Below are 22634 nucleotides of genomic sequence, written 5' to 3'. Positions count from 1 at the left end.
AGAAGTCTTTCAGAGACTTTACAAAAATGGTCGGGATGCACATCACAATTCATTCAGTTCAAATTTTTGGCAAATAGTCTCAACACTTTCACCCCAGTCAGTAGTAATCACTTCATTGCTTACTGCTCTGTGAATGATGTACTTCATCTTCTATTTATATAACAAACTTTTCTGGTTTTCCTCTTCATCCACATTGTGTAGCTTGCATTTCAGTAATAATTGTACAAATCATTTCTCTCTCTTTATCCATTTAATAGAATGTAAGTTATTTTTCTTCTTCACTGTTATTGTGCCCATTATTCTTATCTTATTTTAACACACTTAATTTTCTAATTATTTTGCTTACCTTTTTCCAATCTTGTCACCAGTGCTGCTATCTGATTTCCTAACAATAATGCAGTTAAACTAACCTTGGGTGTTCTACCACTTTTAGGATACATCACAGCTCACTTAAATAAATAATTCCTAACTCCTACTTTGCGTCCTTCAAACTTCACTCAACCTACTATTTAATTTATAACGCTTTAATTTTGTCTCCTTCTTGTCGAAAACATCCTGATTTTTTCCCCTCAATCCCCCCATAGCTTTCCTAGATTTTTGTTTAATTTCTCCTGTCTAAAAAGCTCAGCAGATGTGTCAGCAGTAATATTCAGCAAATGGACTTGTGGATAGTGGTGAATAACCTGTAAAAAAAACTGCACAAATATTTCTGAAAACTTGTCAACCCTCTTTTATGAAAAGGAAGTGCGAAAGGGGGGGGGGGGGTTGCAAGAATATTAGGACTGACACTGATGATCAAAATAGATATAATTAATGTGATTACCAAGGCTTTACATGGGATAATTTTAGTATAAAAGGTGTGATATTGTTGAAGTGGTACTACTGCTGGAAGCTAGTGGTTTTGAAGTGAGTAAAAGTCCTCATTGAGAATTTGACATGGCTGATTAGAAATTGATGAAATGTATGATGAGATAAAAGAAATTATTCAGGTAGTGAAGGGAGACAAAAATTTAATAGTCATGGGTGACTGAAATTCGACAGTAGGGAAAGGAAGAGAAGGAACCGTAGTAGGTGAATATGGATTGGGGCTAAGAAATGAAAGAGGAAGCCGCCTGGTAGAATTTTGCACAGAGCATAACTTAATCATAGCTAACACTTGGTTCAAGAATCATGAAAGAAGGTTGTATACATGGAAGAACCCTGGAGATACTAAAAGGTTTCAGATAGATTATATAATGGTAAGACAGAGATTTAGGAACCAGATTTTAAATTGTAAGACATTTCCAGGGGCAGATGTGGACTCTGACCACAATCTATTGGTTATGAACTGTAGATTAACACGTTCGCTGCGGTCGCCAGTGCGAGCCGCTAACGCGCGAGGCGGACGCTTGTAAGCGCACGTGCGCTGAGAGCTGAAATCATAGCCCTGCGAAACCTGTAAGTTTGTGGCGAATAAACTAGATGCCGCCAGCTGATTCGTTTGGAGTTCGTACGCTGGCTACCAGAGGCGCAGCGTTCCACTCAGTCAAAACAGTTCGGGGCTAGCTGCCAGGAGCGCTGCAATCACTTCTCTTTGCAGCCGCACGGCCTTCTATGATTTTTATTTCGAGGAAATAACTTTACATAGTTACCGACTTAGCTCGCCACTGTATCTTTTCATAATTCTTATGGATGAATAAAACTTTGTTCTGCAAGGGAAGTCAGCAGTTTCAAGTTATAATAAGATACTGCTGGAATTTATATTTCGTAATCCATACCTGGCTGAATACAAATTATGAACACGCCTAAATTTTGATCGTAAGACTAATGTCTAGTTTTGCGACAAATTCATGTTGTGCACGAACGTAATATTGGCAACGAATATAACGTCTGCGGAAGAGGTGCTAGATATAGAAATACAAGTACACTTTAGCTGCATGCCGATCATGTGATAAATGCTGCCTGCTGTCTGTCGCTTATAAGCGTTACATGCATTTATTGCAAACAATTCTAACAAAGCCCCTTATTTATTTATTGTATTGCTAACTGGACAGAAAATGCAATTCACACAAGTGACAAATCCACTCCATTGAAAAAGAATTAGTCGGAAAACACCAAAAGATTTATAAAACGAAGAAAAAGAGACAGGACTCGTCTGCAATGTGGTGCTATGGAAACCCAATCACAAATATATACATATTATAAAAATGACTGTATGTGTATGTATGTATGTTCCACATCTCCTCCTACTGGACCGATTTCAACGAAACTTGGTACACATATTCCTATTATCGGAAAACTATCACTGTAGGGGTAAGAACCACATACGACACATACGTCAGGAGATATGACGTCATGAACAATGTAATTCGTCAAAAACGGCCGCATCATGTGACGATATTCCACATCTGCTCCTAAACTAGTACACCGATTTCAATCAAATTTGGTACAAATCTTCTCTAAGGTAATGAATCATTTGCTATGGTAGCAAAAACTACTTACGATATATAGTTCAGGAGATATGACGTCATAAACAATTCTGTTCTTGAATAACCGCAACATCAGGTTTGTGATTTCTATTTATTATGTCATTACTACTAAAGCTATTCGCGACGAATTTTGCAGAGGATATGCATATATACCACTAAATGTAGCTTTGAAATTATATCATAGTATGACACGTAGTACAGGAGATATGACGTCAAAGCTATGAAACGCACGAAAATCCGTCCCACTATGCATGTGGTTGTAATGTATTACGTCTGTAATACCAACTCCATTCGCAACTCATTTTGCAGTTTCCTAATATTCTTCCCGGGGAACATGGAAAATTATATTCTTGTGGGACACATAGTACAGGAAATATTATGTCATGAAGATTGACCTGTGTGAAAACGGAACTGAGATGAATGGAAAATAGATAGCGATAGAACAGGAGGCGATGGACAGAGAGAGAAGAAGCAGATGGACTAAAATAAGACAGGAATGAATACACACCCGGGCAACGCCGGGCACTGCAGCTAGTAACAAATACGTTTTCAAGGTGTAGAGGTGATGTTTTTATAGCAAACCACAAATAAGTCCACATACGGTACTGTACAGAAACATCATATTCTGAGCAACCAATGTAACTATATTTACATGGCTATCAAATAAAACAAACACTTTACAAATCAAACACAAACAGATCTTCCTCTGTAGATACGACGTCCCATTACATTATGGATGTGTAATTGTGCAGCAGTTCAAACAGAATCCAGGTTGGTTTGGACACGTTATACACACGTATGGTGTATCCGTACGCTTGCCCCGTGCCGCGCACGTTTTACATCGCTTCCGCATAACTTGCTTCGTCCCTTCCGTTGCGTCCCGCTTTTGCACAACATGTGTGTCTTTACATTTGTTACGCACACCTTTTGTAACGTCCATTGGTGGAAGTAGTCCCTTTATTATTTGTATTCTATAATCATACAAAGTCATATTATGCCCTGAGTATTTATTATATAGGTAATGTGCATTGAACATTAGCATGTCAGCTACATGGAAGAATAGTTTCTTTGGCCAGCGGATTGTCTTTCGTTCACATAAATAATAAGACAACATCTGGTCCTGCCTATCGGTCCCAGACATACAACTATTATATCTGATAATTGGCAGTGGTTTCGCGACTATTTGCTGGCGTGCATTCTGCACACGTTCCATTGTATTGGGGTATTCTGTGGAAATATAGGAGACCTCTCGTCTATCCTTCCATTTGCCGATCATTACCCCGTCCGAATATCGTGCTATGGTGTCCCCTTTCCCCAGCTTGGCGCATACCACGTCTTTAGGGGTATTTTTCCTATTTACCCTTAGTGTCCCGGTGCAATGTGTTTTTGCATTCAACAGGGTTTTAGCTAAGGCAAAGCTGTTGTAAAAATTGTCCATGTAAATGTGATGGCCAACATTCACCTTCGCTTCTAACAAATGCAATACTATCTTTTCAGCATGCCCTTTTCCCCCCATATCACCACGCATCCCCGTGTACACAGCGCATTTATTGATGAAGCCGTCTGGGTTATTTAGCATGTACAATTTGATGCCATACTTATTTCTTTTGTTTTTTATGTATTGTCTAAATGACAATCGTCCCCTCCAAAGAATCATTGATTCATCTAAAGAGAGATCCCTACCTGGATAATACACATTACACATTTTGTTGTTGAAATAATTCAATATAGGGCGTATCTTATACAGTCGATCATTTGGTTTCGGTTCTCCTGACTCTGGATTTTTTGCAAAATGCAATGCGCGTAAGATCAGCAAATATCTGTCTCTGCTCATACTCATCGTTATTCCTTTATTTTCGAACAGCGGATCCCTCTTCCAGTAGTCTTGTAGTCGGGCACATTTGACATTACCCATATGTAATGAAATCCCCAGGAAGACAAGTATTTCTTCTATACTTACGGGTTTCCAATTACTAATTCTAGAGCCCTCTTGTGTATTTGCGCTCGCAAATATATTCCGTGCGTTATCATTTGTTTCGTCAACTATGAGCTGCAGTATGTCATCTGTAACCAGTAGCCTAAAGAAATCCATTGGCGTATTGCCAGCAGGCTTCATCAGCAAACATTCTGCTTTCGTAAACGGGTGATACTGCATCCCATGTGGTTCTTCATGCCACGTAACACCTGGTTTGCTTACCTCTGCGAGCGCTGGTTCTTTATCGTCGGCGATTTCCTCATCATCGTCGCCCGTATCGTCCGATTCCGAACTGTCACGAAACATACTGGACAGTTCTGCTTCCACACTGTCATCACTGTGGTCTGTTTCTGCAGTCTCCAAATGCCAGTCACCCTCATCTGGTTCGTCCTCTCTGAACTCTACATCACTATCTTCTAACACACGTAGTAACTCATGGTCAGTATATTGGTCACTCTTCCTACACTTTTTCGCGTTCGAAGGCCCCGGTGTCGGTTCAGTCGCCGCCATTGCAAACAATGCACAACACAGACGACAAAAAAAGAAAACACACAACTGCAGACAGGAACACGTTACGTGATATGTCGTTGGTTACTTGAACTAACACGAGTGCACAGCCGAACAAACTAAACTGAGAACTCTGCTAGTGAACGCGCCGCTTATATGCGTCAGCCGCAGCGAACACGTTGACGGCGTAGCGTAATGGTCAAGCGCATTGCTCACGAAACAGTCGACCTGGAATCAATCCCAGGTGCTTCCTAATTTTTTTCAATTGTTTTCATTCTTATTTTCCTTGGTTTCGTCAGATTTTTCAACTATTTACCGTAGAATTTAAATACATTCAAGTAGTATATTTATATAACTAGGCGAAAGTTTTAATGAAAATAAAGATTTTAAAGATTCTTGTGATTACGTGCGCTACTTTTTATTCATTACGACAGTAGAAGTTTTGCCATTTTTATGGTGACATATCATAGAAACATGTGAAACATATATGTTTCACTCTAGGCACATTTTATGAAGGCATTGTTTGAGCAGTTACATTTCTCTGCAACATGCTTCATTGGAAAGCACACTTAATTCAAGTTTTAAAACTAAGGTGTTTCCTCTAATAGTTTGGATGCAAACCAAGCGTACTAGATCATAGGGGTGTCCACAAGAGCACTGAATTGATGCAGCACGGTCGAATGTATTTTAATTGCATCTTCTCTTGATGATACCTCTCGCTGTTGTTGGAGTTATTCAGGGGCACTTTGTAATCTTTTAATTAGATTTTTGACTTGACGATAGAAATATACATCTACCGTAAATAACCGAACACTCTGAAGATACGAAGTAAAATAAAAATGAGAAAAAAAAATCAGGACGGACCTGGGATTGATCCCAAGTCGCCTGTTTCGTGAGCAATGCGCTTGACCATTACTCTACGCCAATAACGACGAACAGAGCGCTAAATAGGGTATAGCCTCCTATAGTGCTATCGGAACAACTTTCGAGAGCATGTTCTCCTTTCCTATGGCCAACTCAGGCGAAATATTTCGGGCACGTTATGTGGAGTCCCACCTCTTTCTAGAAACAATTCGGACGAAATCGGCGTGTCCCAGTTGGCGACCTCCCCTAGTGAGAACTCAGCTAGCGAGCGCACCGCTTATAAGTGTTACCCGCACTGGCTTGCTGATCGCGGCAACGCTTATGAGCGTCAGCCGCTCTGGCGTGTTGATCGCGGAAACGCTTATGAGCGTCAGCCGCTCTGGCGTGTTGATCGCGGAAACGCTTATAAGCGTCAGCCGCAGCGAACGTGTTAAAACTGAAGAAACTGCAAAAAGGTGGGAATTTAAGGAGATGGACCTGGATAAACTGAAATAACCAGAGGTTGTACAGAGTTTCAGGGAGAGCATAAGGGAACAATTGACAGTAATGGGGGAAAGAAATACAGTAGAAGAAGACTGGGTAGCTTTGAGGAATGAAATAGTGAAGGCAGCAGAGGATCCAGTAGGTAAAAAAACGAGGGCTAGTAGAAATCCTTGGGTAACAGAAGAGATACTGAATTTAATTGATGAAAGGAGAAAATACAAAAATGCAGTAAGTGAAGCAGGCAAAAAGGAATACAAACGTCTCAAAAATGACATCGACAGGAAGTGCAAAATGGCAAAGCAGGGATGGCTAGAGGACAAATGTAAGGATGTAGAGGCTTATCTCACCAAGGGTCAGATAGATACTGCCTACAGGAAAATTAAAGAGACCTTTGGAGAAAAGAGAACCACTTGTATGAATATCAAGAGCTCAGATGGCAACCCAGTTCTAAGCAAAGAAGGGAAGGCAGAAAGGTGGAAGGAGTATATAGAGGGTCTATACAAGGGCGATGTACTTGAGGACAATATTATGGAAATGGAAGAGGATGTAGATGAAGATGAAATGGGAGATACTATACTGCGTGAAGAGTTTGACAGAGCACTGAAAGACCTGAGTCGAAACAAGGCCCCGGGAGTAGACAACACTCCGTTAGAACTACTGACAGCCTTGGGAGAGCCAGGCCTAACAAAACTCTGCCATCTGGTGAGCAAGATGTATGAGACAGGCGAAGTTCCCTCAGACTTCAAGAAGAATATAGTAATTCCAATCCCAAAGAAAGCAGGTGTTGACAGATGTGAAAATCCCCCCAGGGGGTCCACAACTCTTTTGTGGATACGTGCGTAGCGAGCATGGGACCCCGAGCTAATGTGGCCCTCCTTCCTTTCCAGGCTGCATACCTTCCTTTCCCGCATCCTTCCCTACCCCCCATCTTCGCCCCCCCCTCCCCTCACCTCTGGCTCTTTCCTTCCCTTTCTCCCGCTCTGGGAGTATGGTTTGTGCCTACGTCCGGAGACGGACGCTCGTAAATTTAACGCATTTTTCAGCTTCTCTGCTTGTATGTCTTCATCCTTCCTTTGTCCTTCTCTTTTCCTTCCCTCTTCTCTTTACCCTTTTCTCCACTGCGGCGTTTGAGACCTCTCTTCTTTCCTTTCCCTTTCTTTGTTTTTCCCTTTCTCTTTCATCCTCCCTGTGAGTGTCTGAAGGCCGACCCACGCATTTTCGTGCGTAGCCGGTAACGGGGTAACGCGTAATTCCCCGCCCCGGGTAGACAGGTAGGACACGTACGTACCTCCTGGTAACGGCCAGGCCCAGGGAGGGGTGATTACCTGAGCTGATACCTTCCGAAAGTGCCGATTGGTCCCTCCGTCCGTTTGTCGGGAGGTGTGACCTGAGGTGTGAACAATCACCTAAGGCGGGAGTGCCCTCAGAGAGGGCCCCCACAAGGGAGGAGCACGCCATCGGAGACGCCGGTAATCATGGGGATTCTTCCGCAATGGTTTCCTCAAGTTCCACTATGTCCGCTCACAAGCGTAAGTTCACTGAGTCACAGCCACAGACAGTTCTTCCATCATTGCCACAGTTCCTTGTTGTTTCTCGGTCTGATGAAGGTCACGACTTCTCTACGGTCAACCCTTTCATTATTCAGAAATGTGTCAACGCAATTGCAGGTCCTGTAAAGTCTTGTTCCAGATTACGGAATGGCACCTTGTTGTTAGAAACAGTCAGTGCCCTCCAGGCACAAAAATTGCTGCGTACTTCACTTCTCCACACCTTCCCTGTCCGGTTGGAACCGCACCGTACTTTAAATTCCTCGCGTGGAGTCGTTTATACACGCTCCCTCGATGGATTGTCTGACGACGAAATTCAGCACTACCTGTCTGACCAGGGCGTAACGGCTGTTCATAGAGTTATGAAAAGGGTTGACACGAACATCATTCCAACCCGCAATGTGTTCTTGACATTTGACAAAGTTCAACTCCCATCCAAAATCAAAGCAGGCTATGAGATAATTTCCGTTCGCCCTTATGTCCCAAACCCTACGCGTTGCTATCGGTGTCAGAGGTTCAATCACACCAGCCAGTCCTGTTCCAATCCGGCCAAATGTGTTACGTGTGGCAAGGATGCCCATGAGGGTGCTTGTCCACCTCCATCCCCTCGCTGCATCAACTGTATGGGTGACCACGCTGCTTCCTCTCGGGATTGCCCCATTTTTAAAGACGAAAAGCTCATCCAGGAAATCAGAGTGAAGGAAAAGGTGTCGACCTTTGCTGCTCGAAAATTATTCGCCAGTCGACAGCCAACCGTGCCTCAGACAGGAAAATACAGCACTGTCCTTGCTTCTCCTCGGCCAACAAAGGAGGTGGCCACGCAGACTTGCGACCTCACCTTTAGTGCCACGGTCATCAGATCGGCCAGCGCAAAGATCACCCATTCAACCTCACCACTTTCGCCTGCCCACTCTACGGTTCACCCTTCATCGGTTTCTGCTAAATCTCGAGCCCAAAAGTCAGACACCAAGACTTCGAAAAAAGAGCATACTCGTGAAGATTTTTTACGTACCCCAACTTCACAACCATCGGTTCCTCCTTCATCTAAACATCATATTTCCAAGAAGGCTAATAAGAAACTCAGTTCATCTCCTTCTCCGCCAAGGCATGTCTCATCTACAGCACCACCTGGCGGAAATCGCACTCGGCCGTCTTCTGTGTCGCCGAGGCGCACTGCTGGCGGCCGATCAACCGGCCGATCGCTGGTGGCAAGAGCTGCTCCTGAACAACCTATGGGTCAGGATCTTCTGCCTTCGGCTGAATGCCATTCCATGCTGTCGGTCGCAAGCTCTGAGCAGTCGTTGAGTTGACGGCCACCTTGGTCACATTCCTCCATTTTCTGTTCACCCTATGTCCATTATCCACTGGAATATCTGCGGCATTCGAGCCAATCGGGATGAATTGTTGATCCTCTTACGATCCTACTCGCCGGTCATCTTCTGTCTTCACGAAACAAAGCTGCGTCCCCATGACCGCTTTGTTCTCCCTCATTTTCAGTCTGTCCGATATGATCTCCCCTCTGTTGAAGGCACTCCAGCCCATGGAGGACTCGTGATTCTTCTCCATGATACTCTCCATTATCACCCAATCCACTTAAACACTTCCTTCCAAGCTGTCTCTTTCCGTTTCTGGATATACCTTTTCTCTTTGTACTGTATACATTCCATCGTCCACGCCAATGGCACGAGCTGATCTCCTTCATCTTCTTGGTCAGCTTCCACCCCCCTATTTGGTGGTTGGGGACTTCAATGCCCACCACCCGCTTTGGGGATCTCCACATCCTTGTCCACGTGGCTCACTATTGCTAGACGTCTTCCACCAAGCAGATCTAGTTTGCCTCAACACTGGGGTCCCTACATTTTTGTCTGCCTCCACGACACATTTCCCTCATTTGGACCTTTCGGTCGGTACTGTTCCGCTAGCTCGGCGCTTCGAATGGTTCGCCCTTGATGATACACACTCGAGTGATCACTTTCCATGTGTCCTTAGACTGCAGCCTCAACTGCCCTATATGCGCCCGCGACGCTGGAAGTTGGCCCAAGCCGATTGGACACTTTTTTCGTCTCTAGCGACATTCGATGACCGTCACTTTCCTAGCGTCGACGATGAGGTCACACATATTACCGACGTTATTCTTACAGCTGCGGAACGTTCAATACCACGCACCTCCGAATTGCCCCGGCGCTCCCCAGTTCCTTGGTGGAACGAGGCATGCCGTGACGCAATACGTGAGCGGCGACATGCTCTTCGTGTTTTCCGCCACCATCCTACTTTGGCCAACTGTATCCGCTATAAGCAGTTCCGTGCGCGATGCCGTCGCGTCATCCGCGATAGCAAGAAGGCAAGCTGGAAATTCTTTATTAGCTCATTTAACATGTTCACTCCCTCCTCGGAAGTTTGGAGTCGGATTCGACGGTTATCAGGCGCGCCTAGTTTCTCCCCGGTCTCTGGGCTCACTGTCGCGCGTGATAAATTAGTGGACCCCGTCGCAATTTCTAACTCCTTGGGTGAACACTTTGCTGAGATTTCGAGTTCTTCAAATCACCCACCAGCGTTTCTCCCGAAGAAACGTGCAGCGGAAGTGCAACCTCTTGCTTTCTTCTCTCAAAATCGCGAAAGCTATAATACTGCTTTCTCCATGCGGGAACTCCAACATGCACTCTCTTCTTCTCGCTCCTCCGCCCCAGGACCGGATGGTATCCACATCCAAATGTTGCTGCATTTATCAACCCATAGTCTGCGTTACCTCCTTCGTATTTATAATCGAATTTGGACCGACAGTACTTTTCTTTTCCCAGACGATGGCGGGAAGCTATCGTCGTTCCTGTTCCGAAACCTGGAAAGGACAAACATCTCCCCTCTAGCTATCGCCCCATTTCTCTCACGAGTAGTGTATGTAAGGTTTTGGAGCGTATGGTGAATTGCCGTTTAGCTTGGTGGCTGGAGTCCCGCAGTCTTTTAACACCTGCCCAATGCGGCTTCCGAAAGCATCGTTCTGCACTTGACCATCTTGTTGCTCTCTCCACTTAAATCATGAACAATTTTCTCCGGAAACGCCAAACAGTAGCAATATTTTTTGATCTGGAGAGAGCATACGATACCTGTTGGAGGACAGGCATCCTCCGCAAACTGTTCTCTTGGGGCTTTCGAGGTCGGCTGCACCTTTTTCTTCGCAATGTATGGCAGAGCGCACATTTAGAGTGTGGGTGAACACTACTCTCTCCCGCACTTTCTCCCAAGAAAACGGGGTACCCCAGGGCTCCGTGTTAAGTGTTGTACTGTTTGCTATTTCCTTAAATCCAATTATGGATTGTCTCCTTCCTGATGTCTCGGGCTCCCTCTTTGTGGACGATTTTGCGATCTATTACAGCTCTCAACGGACCAGCCTTATTGAACGACGTCTTCGAGGATGTCTCGATCGCCTCTACTCTTGGAGCATCGAAACCGGCTTCCGTTTTTCTCCCAGTAAGACCGTTTGTGTTAATTTTTGGCGATGTAAGGAGTTTCTTCCACCCTCCTTACATCTAGGACCTGTCAACCTTCCGTTTTCAGACGTCGCTAAATTCTTGGGTCTTATGTTTGACAGAAAACTGTGCTGGTCCTCCCACGTTTCCTATCTTTCGGCTCGCTGTCTGCGATCGCTCAACACCCTCCGTGTCCTCCTGGGGAGCGGACCGAGTGGTCCTTCTCCGCCTCTATCTCACCTTAGTGCGCTCGAAATTGGACTATGGAAGCATAGTTTACTCCTCTGCTCGGCCGCCTATTCTTCGTCGTCTCGACTTTATCCACCATCATGGATTACATTTAGTGTCTGGAGCTTTTTACACCAGCCCTGTGGAAAGCCTTTATGCTGAGACTGCTGAACCTCCGCTGTCCAATCGGCAAGCAGTCCTTCTGAGTCGTTATGCTAGCCAACTGTCTTCCATGCCTGCTAATCCAGCCCATGACATTTTTTTCGACGCCTCCTTTGATGTAGGGTATGCAGGCCGCCCCTCCTCCCTACTACCACCGGGAGTCCGCTTCCGTCACCTGCTCCATTCTCTTTCCTTCCGCTTTCTTAAAACCTTCTTGACAACTTCGGGTACAGCACCGCCTTGGCTCCGTCCCCGGATCTGCCTGCTCCGTGACCTTCGTCAATTTCCCAAGGATGGTCCCCCGTTCACTTGTTTATTGTCGGGCATTTGCTGCTCCATGTGCACAAATGAAGGAAGCCACATTTATTTACACTAATGGCTCAAAAACATCGTTAGGTGTAGGGAGTGTCTATATTGTTGGCGACACCCCAAATCAATTTCGGCTTCCCGACCAGTGTTCGGTTTATACTGCGGAGCTTTACGCTGTTCTCCAGGCTGTCCACTACATCTGCCGCCATCAGCGGATACAGTATGTTATCTGCTCAGATTCTCTCAGCTCTCTCCTCAGTCTCCAAGCTCTTTACTCTGTGCACCCTCTGGTCCACCGGATTCAGGACTGTCTGCACTTGCTCCACCTGGGGGGCGTCTCGATGGCGTTCCTCTGGCTCCCGGGACACGTTGGTATCGGTGGAAATGAGGCTGCCGATACTGCGGCCAAGGCTGCAGTCTCTCTTCTTTGGCCAGCTATTCAATCGATTCCCTTCACCGATCTACGCAGCGTTTTATGTCGTCGTGTTGTTCTTTTATGGCACACACATTGGTCGACACTTCCCCATAATAAATTGCGGGACGTGAAAGCTCTTCTTTGTGCTCGGACCTCTTCCTCCCGAACGCGTCGTCGGGAGGAGGTAATTTTAACTAGACTCCGGATAGGGCACTGTCTTTTTAGGCATCGACATCTTTTAAGCGGCGATCCTCCCCCACTCTGTCCCCACTGCTCTCGACTGTGGACGGTAAGACACCTTTTAATTGAGTGCCCCTATTTTACTCTGTTACGCGCCCGTCTACAGCTGTCGCCTGATATATCGTCAATTTTAGCAGATGACACGCGCTTGGCCGATCGCGTTCTCGAGTTCATTAGTGCCAGTGAAATGACGTAAGTCACGGCTGCAAAATACTAACACGAATTCTTTACAGACGAATGGAAAAACTGGTAGAAGCTGACCTCGGGGAATATCAGTTTGGATTCCGTAGAAATGTTGGAACATGTGAGACAATACTGACCCTACGACTTATTTTAGAAGAAAGATTAAGGAAAGGCAAACCTACGTTTCTAGCATTTGTAGACGTAGAGAAAGCTTGTGACAATGTTGACTGGAATACTATATTTCAAATTCTGAAGGTGGCAGGGGTAAAATACAGGGAGCGAAAGGCTATTTACAATTTGTACAGAAACCAGATATCAGTTTTAAGAGTCGAGGGGGTATGAAAGGGAAGCAGTGGTTGGGAAGGGAGTGAGACAGGGTTGTAGCCTCTCCCCAATGCTATTCAATCTGTATATTGAGCAAACAGTACAGGAAACAAAAGAAAAGTTCGGAGTAGGTATTAAAATCCATGGAGAAGAAATAAAAACTTTGAGGTTCGCCGATGACATTGTAATTCTCTCAGAGACAGCAAAGAACTTGGAAGAGCAGTTGAACGGAATGGACAGTGTCTTGAAAGGAGGGTATAAGATGAATATCAACAAAAGCAAAACGAGGATAATGGAATGTAGTCAGTTAAATCAGGTGATGCTGAGGGAATTATATTAGGTAATGAGACACTTAAAGTAGTAAAGGAGTTTTGCTATTTGGGGAGCAAAATAACTGATGATGGTCGAAGTAGAGAGGATATAAAATGTAGACTGGCAATGGCAAGGAAAACATTTCTGAAGAAGAGAAATTTGTTAACATCGAGTATAGATTTAAGTGTCAGGAGGTAGTTTCTGAAAGTATTTGTATGGAGTGTAGCCATGTATGGAAGTGAAACGTGGATGATAAATAGTTTAGACAAGAAGAGAATAGAAGCTTTCAAAATGTGGTGCTACAGAAGAATGCTGAAGATTTGCTGGGTAGATCACATAACTAATGAGGAAGTATTGAATAGAATTGGGGAGAAGAGGAGTTTGTGGCACAACTAGACTAGAAGAAGGGATTGGTTGGTCGGACATGTTCTGAGGCATCAAGGGATCACCAATTTGGTACTGGAGGGCAGCGTGGAGGGTAAAATTCTTAGAGGGAGACCAAGAGATGAATACACTAAGCAGATTCAGAAGGATGTAGGCTGCAGTAGATACTGGGAGATGAAGAAGCTTGCACAGGTTAGAGTAGCGTGGAGAGCTACATCAAACCAGTTTCAGGACTGAAGACCACAGCAACAATCAGGGAAAGAATGTTAATGGTTTCAGAGAAATGTAGAGTGTGTATCTTAAAGCCATGGAACCAAACAAATTGTGGAACTCTCACCATAATTGTACCAGAAGAGAATTTAAGAAGTTGTGTGGAGTGGGTGAGCATTTAATAATTTGTGTGAAGTGGGAGAGTCTTTTTCGACAGTCCACAACAAGGTTCACATGACATGCCTCATTAGTACCCATGGTCTCATTGCCATGAAAATTCACCTTTTCCAGTGTCCCACCAATTGGTGACTCCATTACTTACATGCATACCAGTTTGGGTGACTACCCTTATCCTTTATATAAAAAGTTGGTAACACTGTGACAGTCAGTGATAAGCCTTCTTCCTCTACAAACTTGTTTAAGAACTACATATAAAAGTCCTTCCTATCCACCCAAAATCTTCTATTCCTTTCACCATTAATTTATACTACCTGTCACCAAAGAAGGAAGTCCTGTTCTAGTGCAATGCCTTTACACTATAAATGAATCCTCTCAGGTGAAGTAAACATATTGCTTAATGACATCCCTCCTTTTTTTATTTTCAGTTCTAAGGATTATAGATCAAGCAAATCTTCAAAAGAATGTTCCTAAATATTCTGAAGACTGGAGGAAAAAAATTGTCGCGGATATCAAGAAACAGGGCATAAAGGCTTTTCCCCGATTTGCAGTATGTAACTGTTCAGAATGTACAAATACCTCAGTTGCCTGAAGTGTTTTACTAATAGAACTGCTTCTGTACTTTCCCTTGTTACACATATGCTTGAGAATGATTCGCTGCTGCTTTAAATGTATTTCTCTCTTTCTAAAAAGGGAAAATAAATCTTTAACTCATTTACAAAAATATGCTGCTTTTTTTAATTGAATTGATTGTAATTGTCTACTTCTACAAATTTATACAAGTGTGTAGTAAATTAATTGTGTGTGTATTACAAGAGTAGTGGCTCTTTTGCAAAGAATACTGCCATACAATGCTAACATTAAAATAGTATCAGACTCCAGATATTTGATACATAGGAGAAATGGCTAGAGAGGTGTGTTTAAATTAATAACTTTAAATTATTAATATTTCACAATTATGTTACCAGTCACCAGGCAAATTGTTACAATATTTCTCCAGAATACTGGACTACTATTCAAAAATAAGGGTGCTGATTGTTACTGTGTTAATATGTATTAGGACCAACCTGGATAGAACCCAGTGTCCAGTGCAGTCATTAATACAATGCAGCTGGATGGACCAATACAGATAGTATTGTAACCCTCACATTAGGTCCAACAACATATACGGAACACAAATGTGTACCTCCTGTAACAACAGACAATGTGATACTAGTTCAGAAACCAACCATGATAGTTTTTGATAGGAAACAATGTAAGCCTTACTTCCTGTTAGAAATTAATAAGCAGTGATTTCTGACTGAAATGTATTGAAGTCCAAGCACTTCTACCTCATTGTGCACTCATATTGAAATTATAATATTAAGCAACATTCGACTTAAGGATTGTGGTGGTGGAAACCAAATAAGGTGGAATTAGGTCAGGTAAATGGCAGCAGCTGTTAATAATTCATTGTAGAAGAGAAATCAGATAATAACAACTAAGAGCAAGTCAGCTGTTGGGCACTCTCATACACGCTCCGAAATTTCACATTTTTGTTTACAATGTCGGCGAACGTTCCACTGCAGGTGCCCTCGCCAGACGTGGGTGATGTCACACAATTTGGTACATCCGTATCTTCCAGTTTCACATCCAGTGGTTTATCTGAAGATAGCTTGACCACCATCCAGCCTTGTAGCAACATGATTAGTGCCAATGCCTGCTACTCTCTAAATGTAAGTTCTTTACAAGTCATATTAAACCGACTGAATGCTAAATGACAATATTGACTGGAGAATTTGAGTCCTGTTGACACCTGATAAGCATGTGATCCATAGTGTTATTCGCATGTCTCACTGAATTCTCAGGGTCCTGATAGTTTAGTGTATAACTGATAGTACTGTCAGATATCCTAATTCCATTTGTAAGTTTCTGGGATATTTGTATTGCAGTTTGGGTAACAGATAATTGGGTGTAGTGGACTGAGGAAAATCAGGTGATGACTTAAGGCCATCTACCTCGCTACTTGAAAACTGGGTAAATAAACAAGAAATTGGACTTTCAAAAAATCCAACTGCTCTGCTACTTTTTATTGCAGTCAAAGAGGCGTACTTCACAATAATGAAGGTGACCTAATGCTCTTAACTCTACACATTTCTGTCTTGCTTTGTTCCATACTACTGCCTCTGAAAATATGTAATACTTTTCGTGACATACTGTAGCTACAAAGCTAGAAAGAAACAAACTCAAAATGCAGGAAATCGGAAATATAGATTATGAGAATTTATTTCATAATAGAAAGTTTACACAGATTAAATGAGGCAACAAGTTCACAACCTTTAAAAGTGAAGATTTGTACAGGTGTGTCAAATACTTAACAAATATTGGGGAAAAAAAAAACTTAGTAGGCATGAAAGAGACGAATGAAGTGAGAATCTCAAATTGAATGGAGTCCCATACAGAAGAGAAGGTGCCATTTTCCTGTAAATAATAATAAGAATACAATATGAGAACTTAACAGAAATGTCTTAGATAGGATGCAAGGAGATGTAACAAATATTTGATTAGAGATAGAACTGAAAATAATAAAAAATATGGTTTAGACAAAATTGAAACTTACACCGGTGAGACGAAACATTATGACCACTGCTGTGCAGAGAGTATAGTACCCATGCAGAGATGAATGGAGACGACTTTGACAAAGAGCAGATTGTTATCTCCAGATGCGTGGGAATGATTATCCCAGAACTGACAATGCTGTTCACATGCTATTGTTGTGAGCAACTATTGAAAGTGGTTGAAAGATGGTGAAACCACTAGTCAACAACAAGATGTTTGTTGCTCAAATCTCATCACAGAATGTGGAGGTTGGAGGCTTGCCCTCTCTATAGAGCAGGCTAGACTGTGTTCTGTGGCAGGTCTGTTTGGTAGAGTATGTTGTTGATGCAGGTATAAATGTTTTGGAGCACCCCCTTCAGCCCACTTGCATCATCTGGTTGGTTGAATAACATCTGTTGTTACACCAGGTCAAGGGTTGTGTCTAGATATGCTCACATCCACCCAAACTGCCATTCAGAATATACACTTCGCCACAGATTCAGGCTGGTGGGGGCAGTGCTAAGTTATGGTAGATGTACACCTGGGATTCCATGTGATATGTGGTAGCAATTGAAGGCACCATGACAGCTGTGGACTACATGAATGTTATTGCTGGTCATCTGCATTACTTCGTGCTTGATGTCTTTCCCAAAATTAGTGGCATCTTTCATCATGAAACTTCCTGGCAGATAAAAACTGTGTGCCAGACCGAGACTCGAACTCGGGACCTTTGCCTTTCGCTGGCAAGTGCTCTACCAACTGAGCTACCCAAGCACGACTCACGCCCCGTCCTCACAGCTTTACTTCTGCTAGTACCTTGTCTCCTACCTTCCAAACTTTACAGAAGCTCTCCTGCGAACCTTGCAGAACTAGCGCTCCTGAAAGAAAGGATATTGCGGAGACATGGCTTAGCCACAGCCTGGGGGATGTTTCCAGAATGAGATTTTCACTCTGCAACAGAGTGTGCACTGATATGAAACTTCGTGGCAGATTAAAACTGTGTGACGGACCGAGACTCGAACTCGGGACCTTTGCCTTTCGCGGGCCAGTGCTCTACCAACTGAGCTACCCAAGCACGAGGTACTGGCAGAAGTAAAGCTGTGAGGACAGGGCGTGAGTCATGCTTGGGTAGCTCAGTTGGTAGAGCACTTGCCCGTGAAAGGAAAAGGTCCCGAGCTCGAGTCTCGGTCCGGCACACAGTTTTAATCTGCCAGGAAATTTCATATCAGCGCACACTCTGCTGCAGAGTGAAAATCTCATTTTGGAAACATCCCCCAGGCTGTGGCTAAGCCATGTCTCCGCAATATCCTTTTTTCAGGAGCGCTAGTTCTGCAAGGTTCGCAGGAGACCTTCTGTAAAGTTTGGAAGGTAGGAGATGAGGTACTGGCAGAAGTAAAGCTGTGAGGACTGGGCGTGAGTCGTGCTTGGGTAGCTTAGTTGGTAGAGCGCTTGCCCGCGAAACGCAAAGGTCCCGAGTTCAAGTCTCTGTCCAGCACACAGTTTTAATCTGCCAGGAAGTTTCATATCAGTGCACACTCTGCTGTAGAGCGAAAATCTCATTCTGGATCTTTCATCGTGTTAGCTTTCCCTGTCACAAGGCCAAAATTGTGCTAAAGTAGTTTGAAGAACATGATAGAGCAAGACTGATGTCTTAGCCATCAGATTCACATGATCTGAACCTGTTCGAATATATCGGACATTATCAGGCACCAGCTCCGCAACCACAAACTACCAACTCGTAATGTTGGGGAATTGCATGATCTGTCTGTTGAAGTCTTATGCTGCGTACCTCCGAAAACTTACCAAGAATTTGTTGAATCCATTCCCTTTGAATCATTGCTCTATTGTGTTCCAAAGGTGGGCCAAGATGACATGAAGCAAGTGCATATAATGTTTTTACTTATCATTGTATGTTGGGTAGATTTCCCATTTCGTCAGCGAAGATGGCAATTTCCTTCATAGACCTAACTAAAAAGAGAAAGGAAATTTTATAGGCATTTATTAGGCAGACGCGCATAAATGAAGCTCTCGCAAAGTTAAGTGATTAATATTGAAATAAGAGCTAATTTAGTTAAGTTACATTTTAGACTAGTGTATATACTTCTTCTCTAGGCTATCTGTTCAAGGTTTCGCCTTTCTGACTGTATTTAGATCGAAAAGGAAGTATTGCATAAAAGGCCGACAGTCACTAGTTTTGTTTATGTTTTTTTGGTGTAAATTTCGCGCGAGTGTAGATTTTCGTTTTTGACTAGAATTATCGCTTCAAAGTCAAATTAATTCATGTCGGTCATACAGAGCTAGGTAGTTAAAAGTTTCAGAAGTAAATTTAAAAGTTTGTTTACATTAGTGTTTATTTAAGAATTAGTAAGCTACAGGTTATGAAACTAATGTGGTCTCGTCCAACTTATTCTCTGCTTTTGTGTTAAGGTTGTCTATCAAACCATGTCTTACAAATGTGGTGGTTGCCATAGAAATTTGAAAGAGGGGGTGTTCTGTGTAGACTTTAAATTAGGGTTTCATTGGGGCGAATGTAGCGGTGAGGAAACGAGGGTAGAAAATGAGGCTCTTCCATGGCAGTGTGGGTTATGTAGAAAGGACAGAAAAATCACTGAACAGGGGGCAAAATTTGTGCCATTAAGGCTGAATTAGAAAATGTGAGCTTGGAATTATGTAGGTTAAGGGAGGAAAAAGAGACTGGAAAAAGACTGGGGAAAGATAGCAAGCAAATGGCGAAATATGGAAACACTTGAAAAAACTCCAGTAATTCAATTAGTAGATCAGTTCAGCTTGCTATCTGAAGTGAAGGAAAGGCCTCATCCAGATGTAGTTGAAAGTAGGTTGAAGCCAAATATTAGCTTAAAGAAAAAAGACAGGTTGGGGTGAAACCAGAATAGGAAAAGAAGAATTCTGCTTAAAGGCAGCAGTCATGGGAGGAGTGTGGGCCAGCAGCTTCAGGAGAAATTAGGTGCAGAGTACCAGGTCACAAGTTTTGTGAAACCAGGTGACAGAAAACTTAGGTCAGCTATGCAGGGACTTTGAGAAGGAAGATCAGGTAATTATAGTTGGGGGAGCAGTAAACAGCCTGGCTATGAATCCAAGATACAGTATTAGGATTGATAAAATAGGAGCAGAAACTGAACACACAAATGTGGGGTTTGTGGAGGTCTTTGAGCGCCATGATCAGCCCTGGGTAAACACTGCTGTAAGGCATGTTAACACTGAGCTGAACAGGATGCTCCAGACACTGGCAAAATCTCACATAAGTGTTGATGGTAGGTGGGGATACACTACACCATGGCCTGCACCCAGAGGATGGGGAAAAATAAGTTAGCTTCTCTATTAGCAGAAACTGTAAGGGGGTCCACAGTCACACAAGGGGTGATCCCTGTGGTTAATGGTTCCAGGCAGACAGTTTTTTTAGGTTAAAGCCAAAGTCCAGACAGATGACAGTCAAGATAAATAGAATAAAAGAAACTTCATGTACAGTAAATAGGGGTACAGCTAAGGGCAGTATCAACTTACTTCATCAAAATATCAGGGGAATAAAAAATAAAGTAGATGAGCTATTAGTGTTTTTAGATGATCTCAAAAATAAGAATGAGATTGGTATACTCTGTCTGTCGGAACTCCATGTAACTGTGGGCATGGATAGTGTCAGTATAAGTGGGTATAATTTAGCTTCTTATACTTGTAGATCTAGGATGGATAAAGGAGGAGTTGCCATTTTCATAAAACAAGGATATAAATGCAAAATTGTAGAAGTAAGCAAATTTTGTGTTGATCAGCACTTTGATGTTTGTGCATGTGAACTTCAGCTAGATAATGTAGCATTGATATTAGCAACACTGTACAGGTCCCCATTAGGAAACCGGGAGCTATTCATAAAAAAGTTTGACTCTCTATTATGCTGCCTGTCAGACAAAAATAAGAAGTTATTAATCTGTGGTGATTTCAATGTAAACTTTCTAAGTAATTCTGATAGGAAAAGTGAACTAGAAGTGTAATTAACAACATATAACGTAGAATCAGTGATCAATTTCCATACAGGTATAGCTCAAGACAGTAGCACACTAATAGATAATGTATTTGTACAGAACGAGGATGTGTATAAATGAGCCAAAGACTAATGATAAATGCAACATATTTCTTGATAAATTTATATCCATTTTTGAACATTGTTTCCCAAAGAAAATTACTAAATGTAACACCACACACTTTTCAAAGAAACCTTGGATTACTACAGGTATTAAAGTGTCTTCAGAAAGAAAAAGAAAACTTTATATGAGACAGCGAGAACTAGTATAGATCCAGAAGTAGTTTTACACTATAAAAACTATTGCAACATACTGAGAAAAGTTGTAAGGAAATGAATAAATATGTATGTTAGAGAAGAAATTAACAACTCCGGCAATAAAATCAAATCAATATGGAATGTTGTTAGAAGGGAGAAAGGAAAAGTAACCACTGGGGTAGGTAGTATTACTATTAAGGAGAACGAGAGCATCCTAACCAACAGTACACAAGTAGCTGATGTATTTAACAACCATTTCTTAAGTGTAGGAGAAAAAATTGGTGAGAACAGTTCAATAGAAAAAGCCAGGCAGTACATGGAAGAGTCTGTTTTGAAAAAATTAGTCAGATTAAGTTTCTCATAACAACCTCTTGTGAAATAAGTAAAATTATCAAATCTTTGAAAAATAAATGTTCGGTCGGAGTAGATGACCTCTCTAATAAGATATTAAAACAATGTGGAGCAATTACAGCTGATGTTATGAGTCACATATGTAATGCATCTTTAACTGAAAGTACTTTCCCAGAGAGGCTAAAATATGCCATTGTCAGGCTGCTCTACAAAAATGGGGACACCACAGATGTCAATAATTATCGTCCAGTATCCTTGCTTATAGCATTTTCAAAAAACTTCGAGAAAGTAATGTACTAGAGTGGGTAACCATCTCAACAGTAATGGGATACTTATTAAATCACAGTTCGGATTTCAAAAATGCTGTTCCACTGAGACAGCAAAACCTACAGAACAGGAAGCAAATAGTTTCCTTATATGGGTCAAGTGATTTAAATAAGTTTGCCACTTCATCTAACTGGGGTAAAATAATATTAGGTGTTCCACAGGGTTCAATCACGGGTCCCCGTCTGTTCTTGATACATGTGAACGACTTCCCTTCCTATATGAAACAGGAAGCTGAACTGACACTGTTTGCTGATGATACAAGCATCATTATTAATCCAGTAAAAGAAACTCGTATTGAAAATGATACAAGTAAGGTCTTTGGAAAAATCATTAATTGGTTTTCTGCAAATGGGCTTGCTCTAAACTTTGAAAAAACACAGTACATCCAATTTTCTGTGCAAAAAGTACAGTTCCTTCAATAAATATAACACAGCAACAGAAGTCAGTAGGCAGGGTAGAGCATACTAAGTTTTTTGGGTGTACATATAGATGTGAATCTTAATTGGAAAATTCATATTTTGGATCTTCTAAAGTGACTAGGTTCAGCAACTTTTGCAATCAGAATAATTGCCAATTTTGAGAATATAGAAATTAGTAAGCTAACGTACTCTGCTTACTTTCACTCTCAGATGTCACACGGAATAATATTTTGTGGGCAACTCAACATTTAGACAAAAAGTATTCTGTGCTCAGAAGAAAGTGGTTAGAATAATGTGTGATGTTCATAGTCGCACATCTTGTAGGCATCTTTTTAAAAGATTGGGAATTCTTACAACAGCCTCACAGTACATTTACTCACTAATGAAATTTGTTCTCAACAACATGGACCAGTTTAA

The 22634-nt window shown here is 42.4% G+C and overlaps 1 protein-coding gene across 2 annotated transcripts in view; it reads left to right on the top strand.

Moving 5' to 3' along the window:
• LOC126235732 (DNA primase large subunit) overlaps positions 1-22634 on the top strand; it is a 90142-nt gene that overhangs the window by 20768 nt on the left and 46740 nt on the right. For both annotated transcript variants that reach the window (XM_049944510.1, XM_049944509.1), the window contains one exon: positions 14681-14802. In XM_049944510.1, the coding sequence (XP_049800467.1) occupies positions 14681-14802 (122 nt within the window). The remainder of the gene's footprint in view (positions 1-14680; positions 14803-22634) is intronic.

This window comes from Schistocerca nitens, chromosome 2 (assembly GCF_023898315.1).
Source record: "Schistocerca nitens isolate TAMUIC-IGC-003100 chromosome 2, iqSchNite1.1, whole genome shotgun sequence".
NCBI classification, from domain to species: domain Eukaryota; kingdom Metazoa; phylum Arthropoda; class Insecta; order Orthoptera; family Acrididae; genus Schistocerca; species Schistocerca nitens.
The sequence above is the reverse complement of the archived record's forward strand: the minus strand, read 5'-3'. Positions and strand labels throughout refer to the sequence as shown.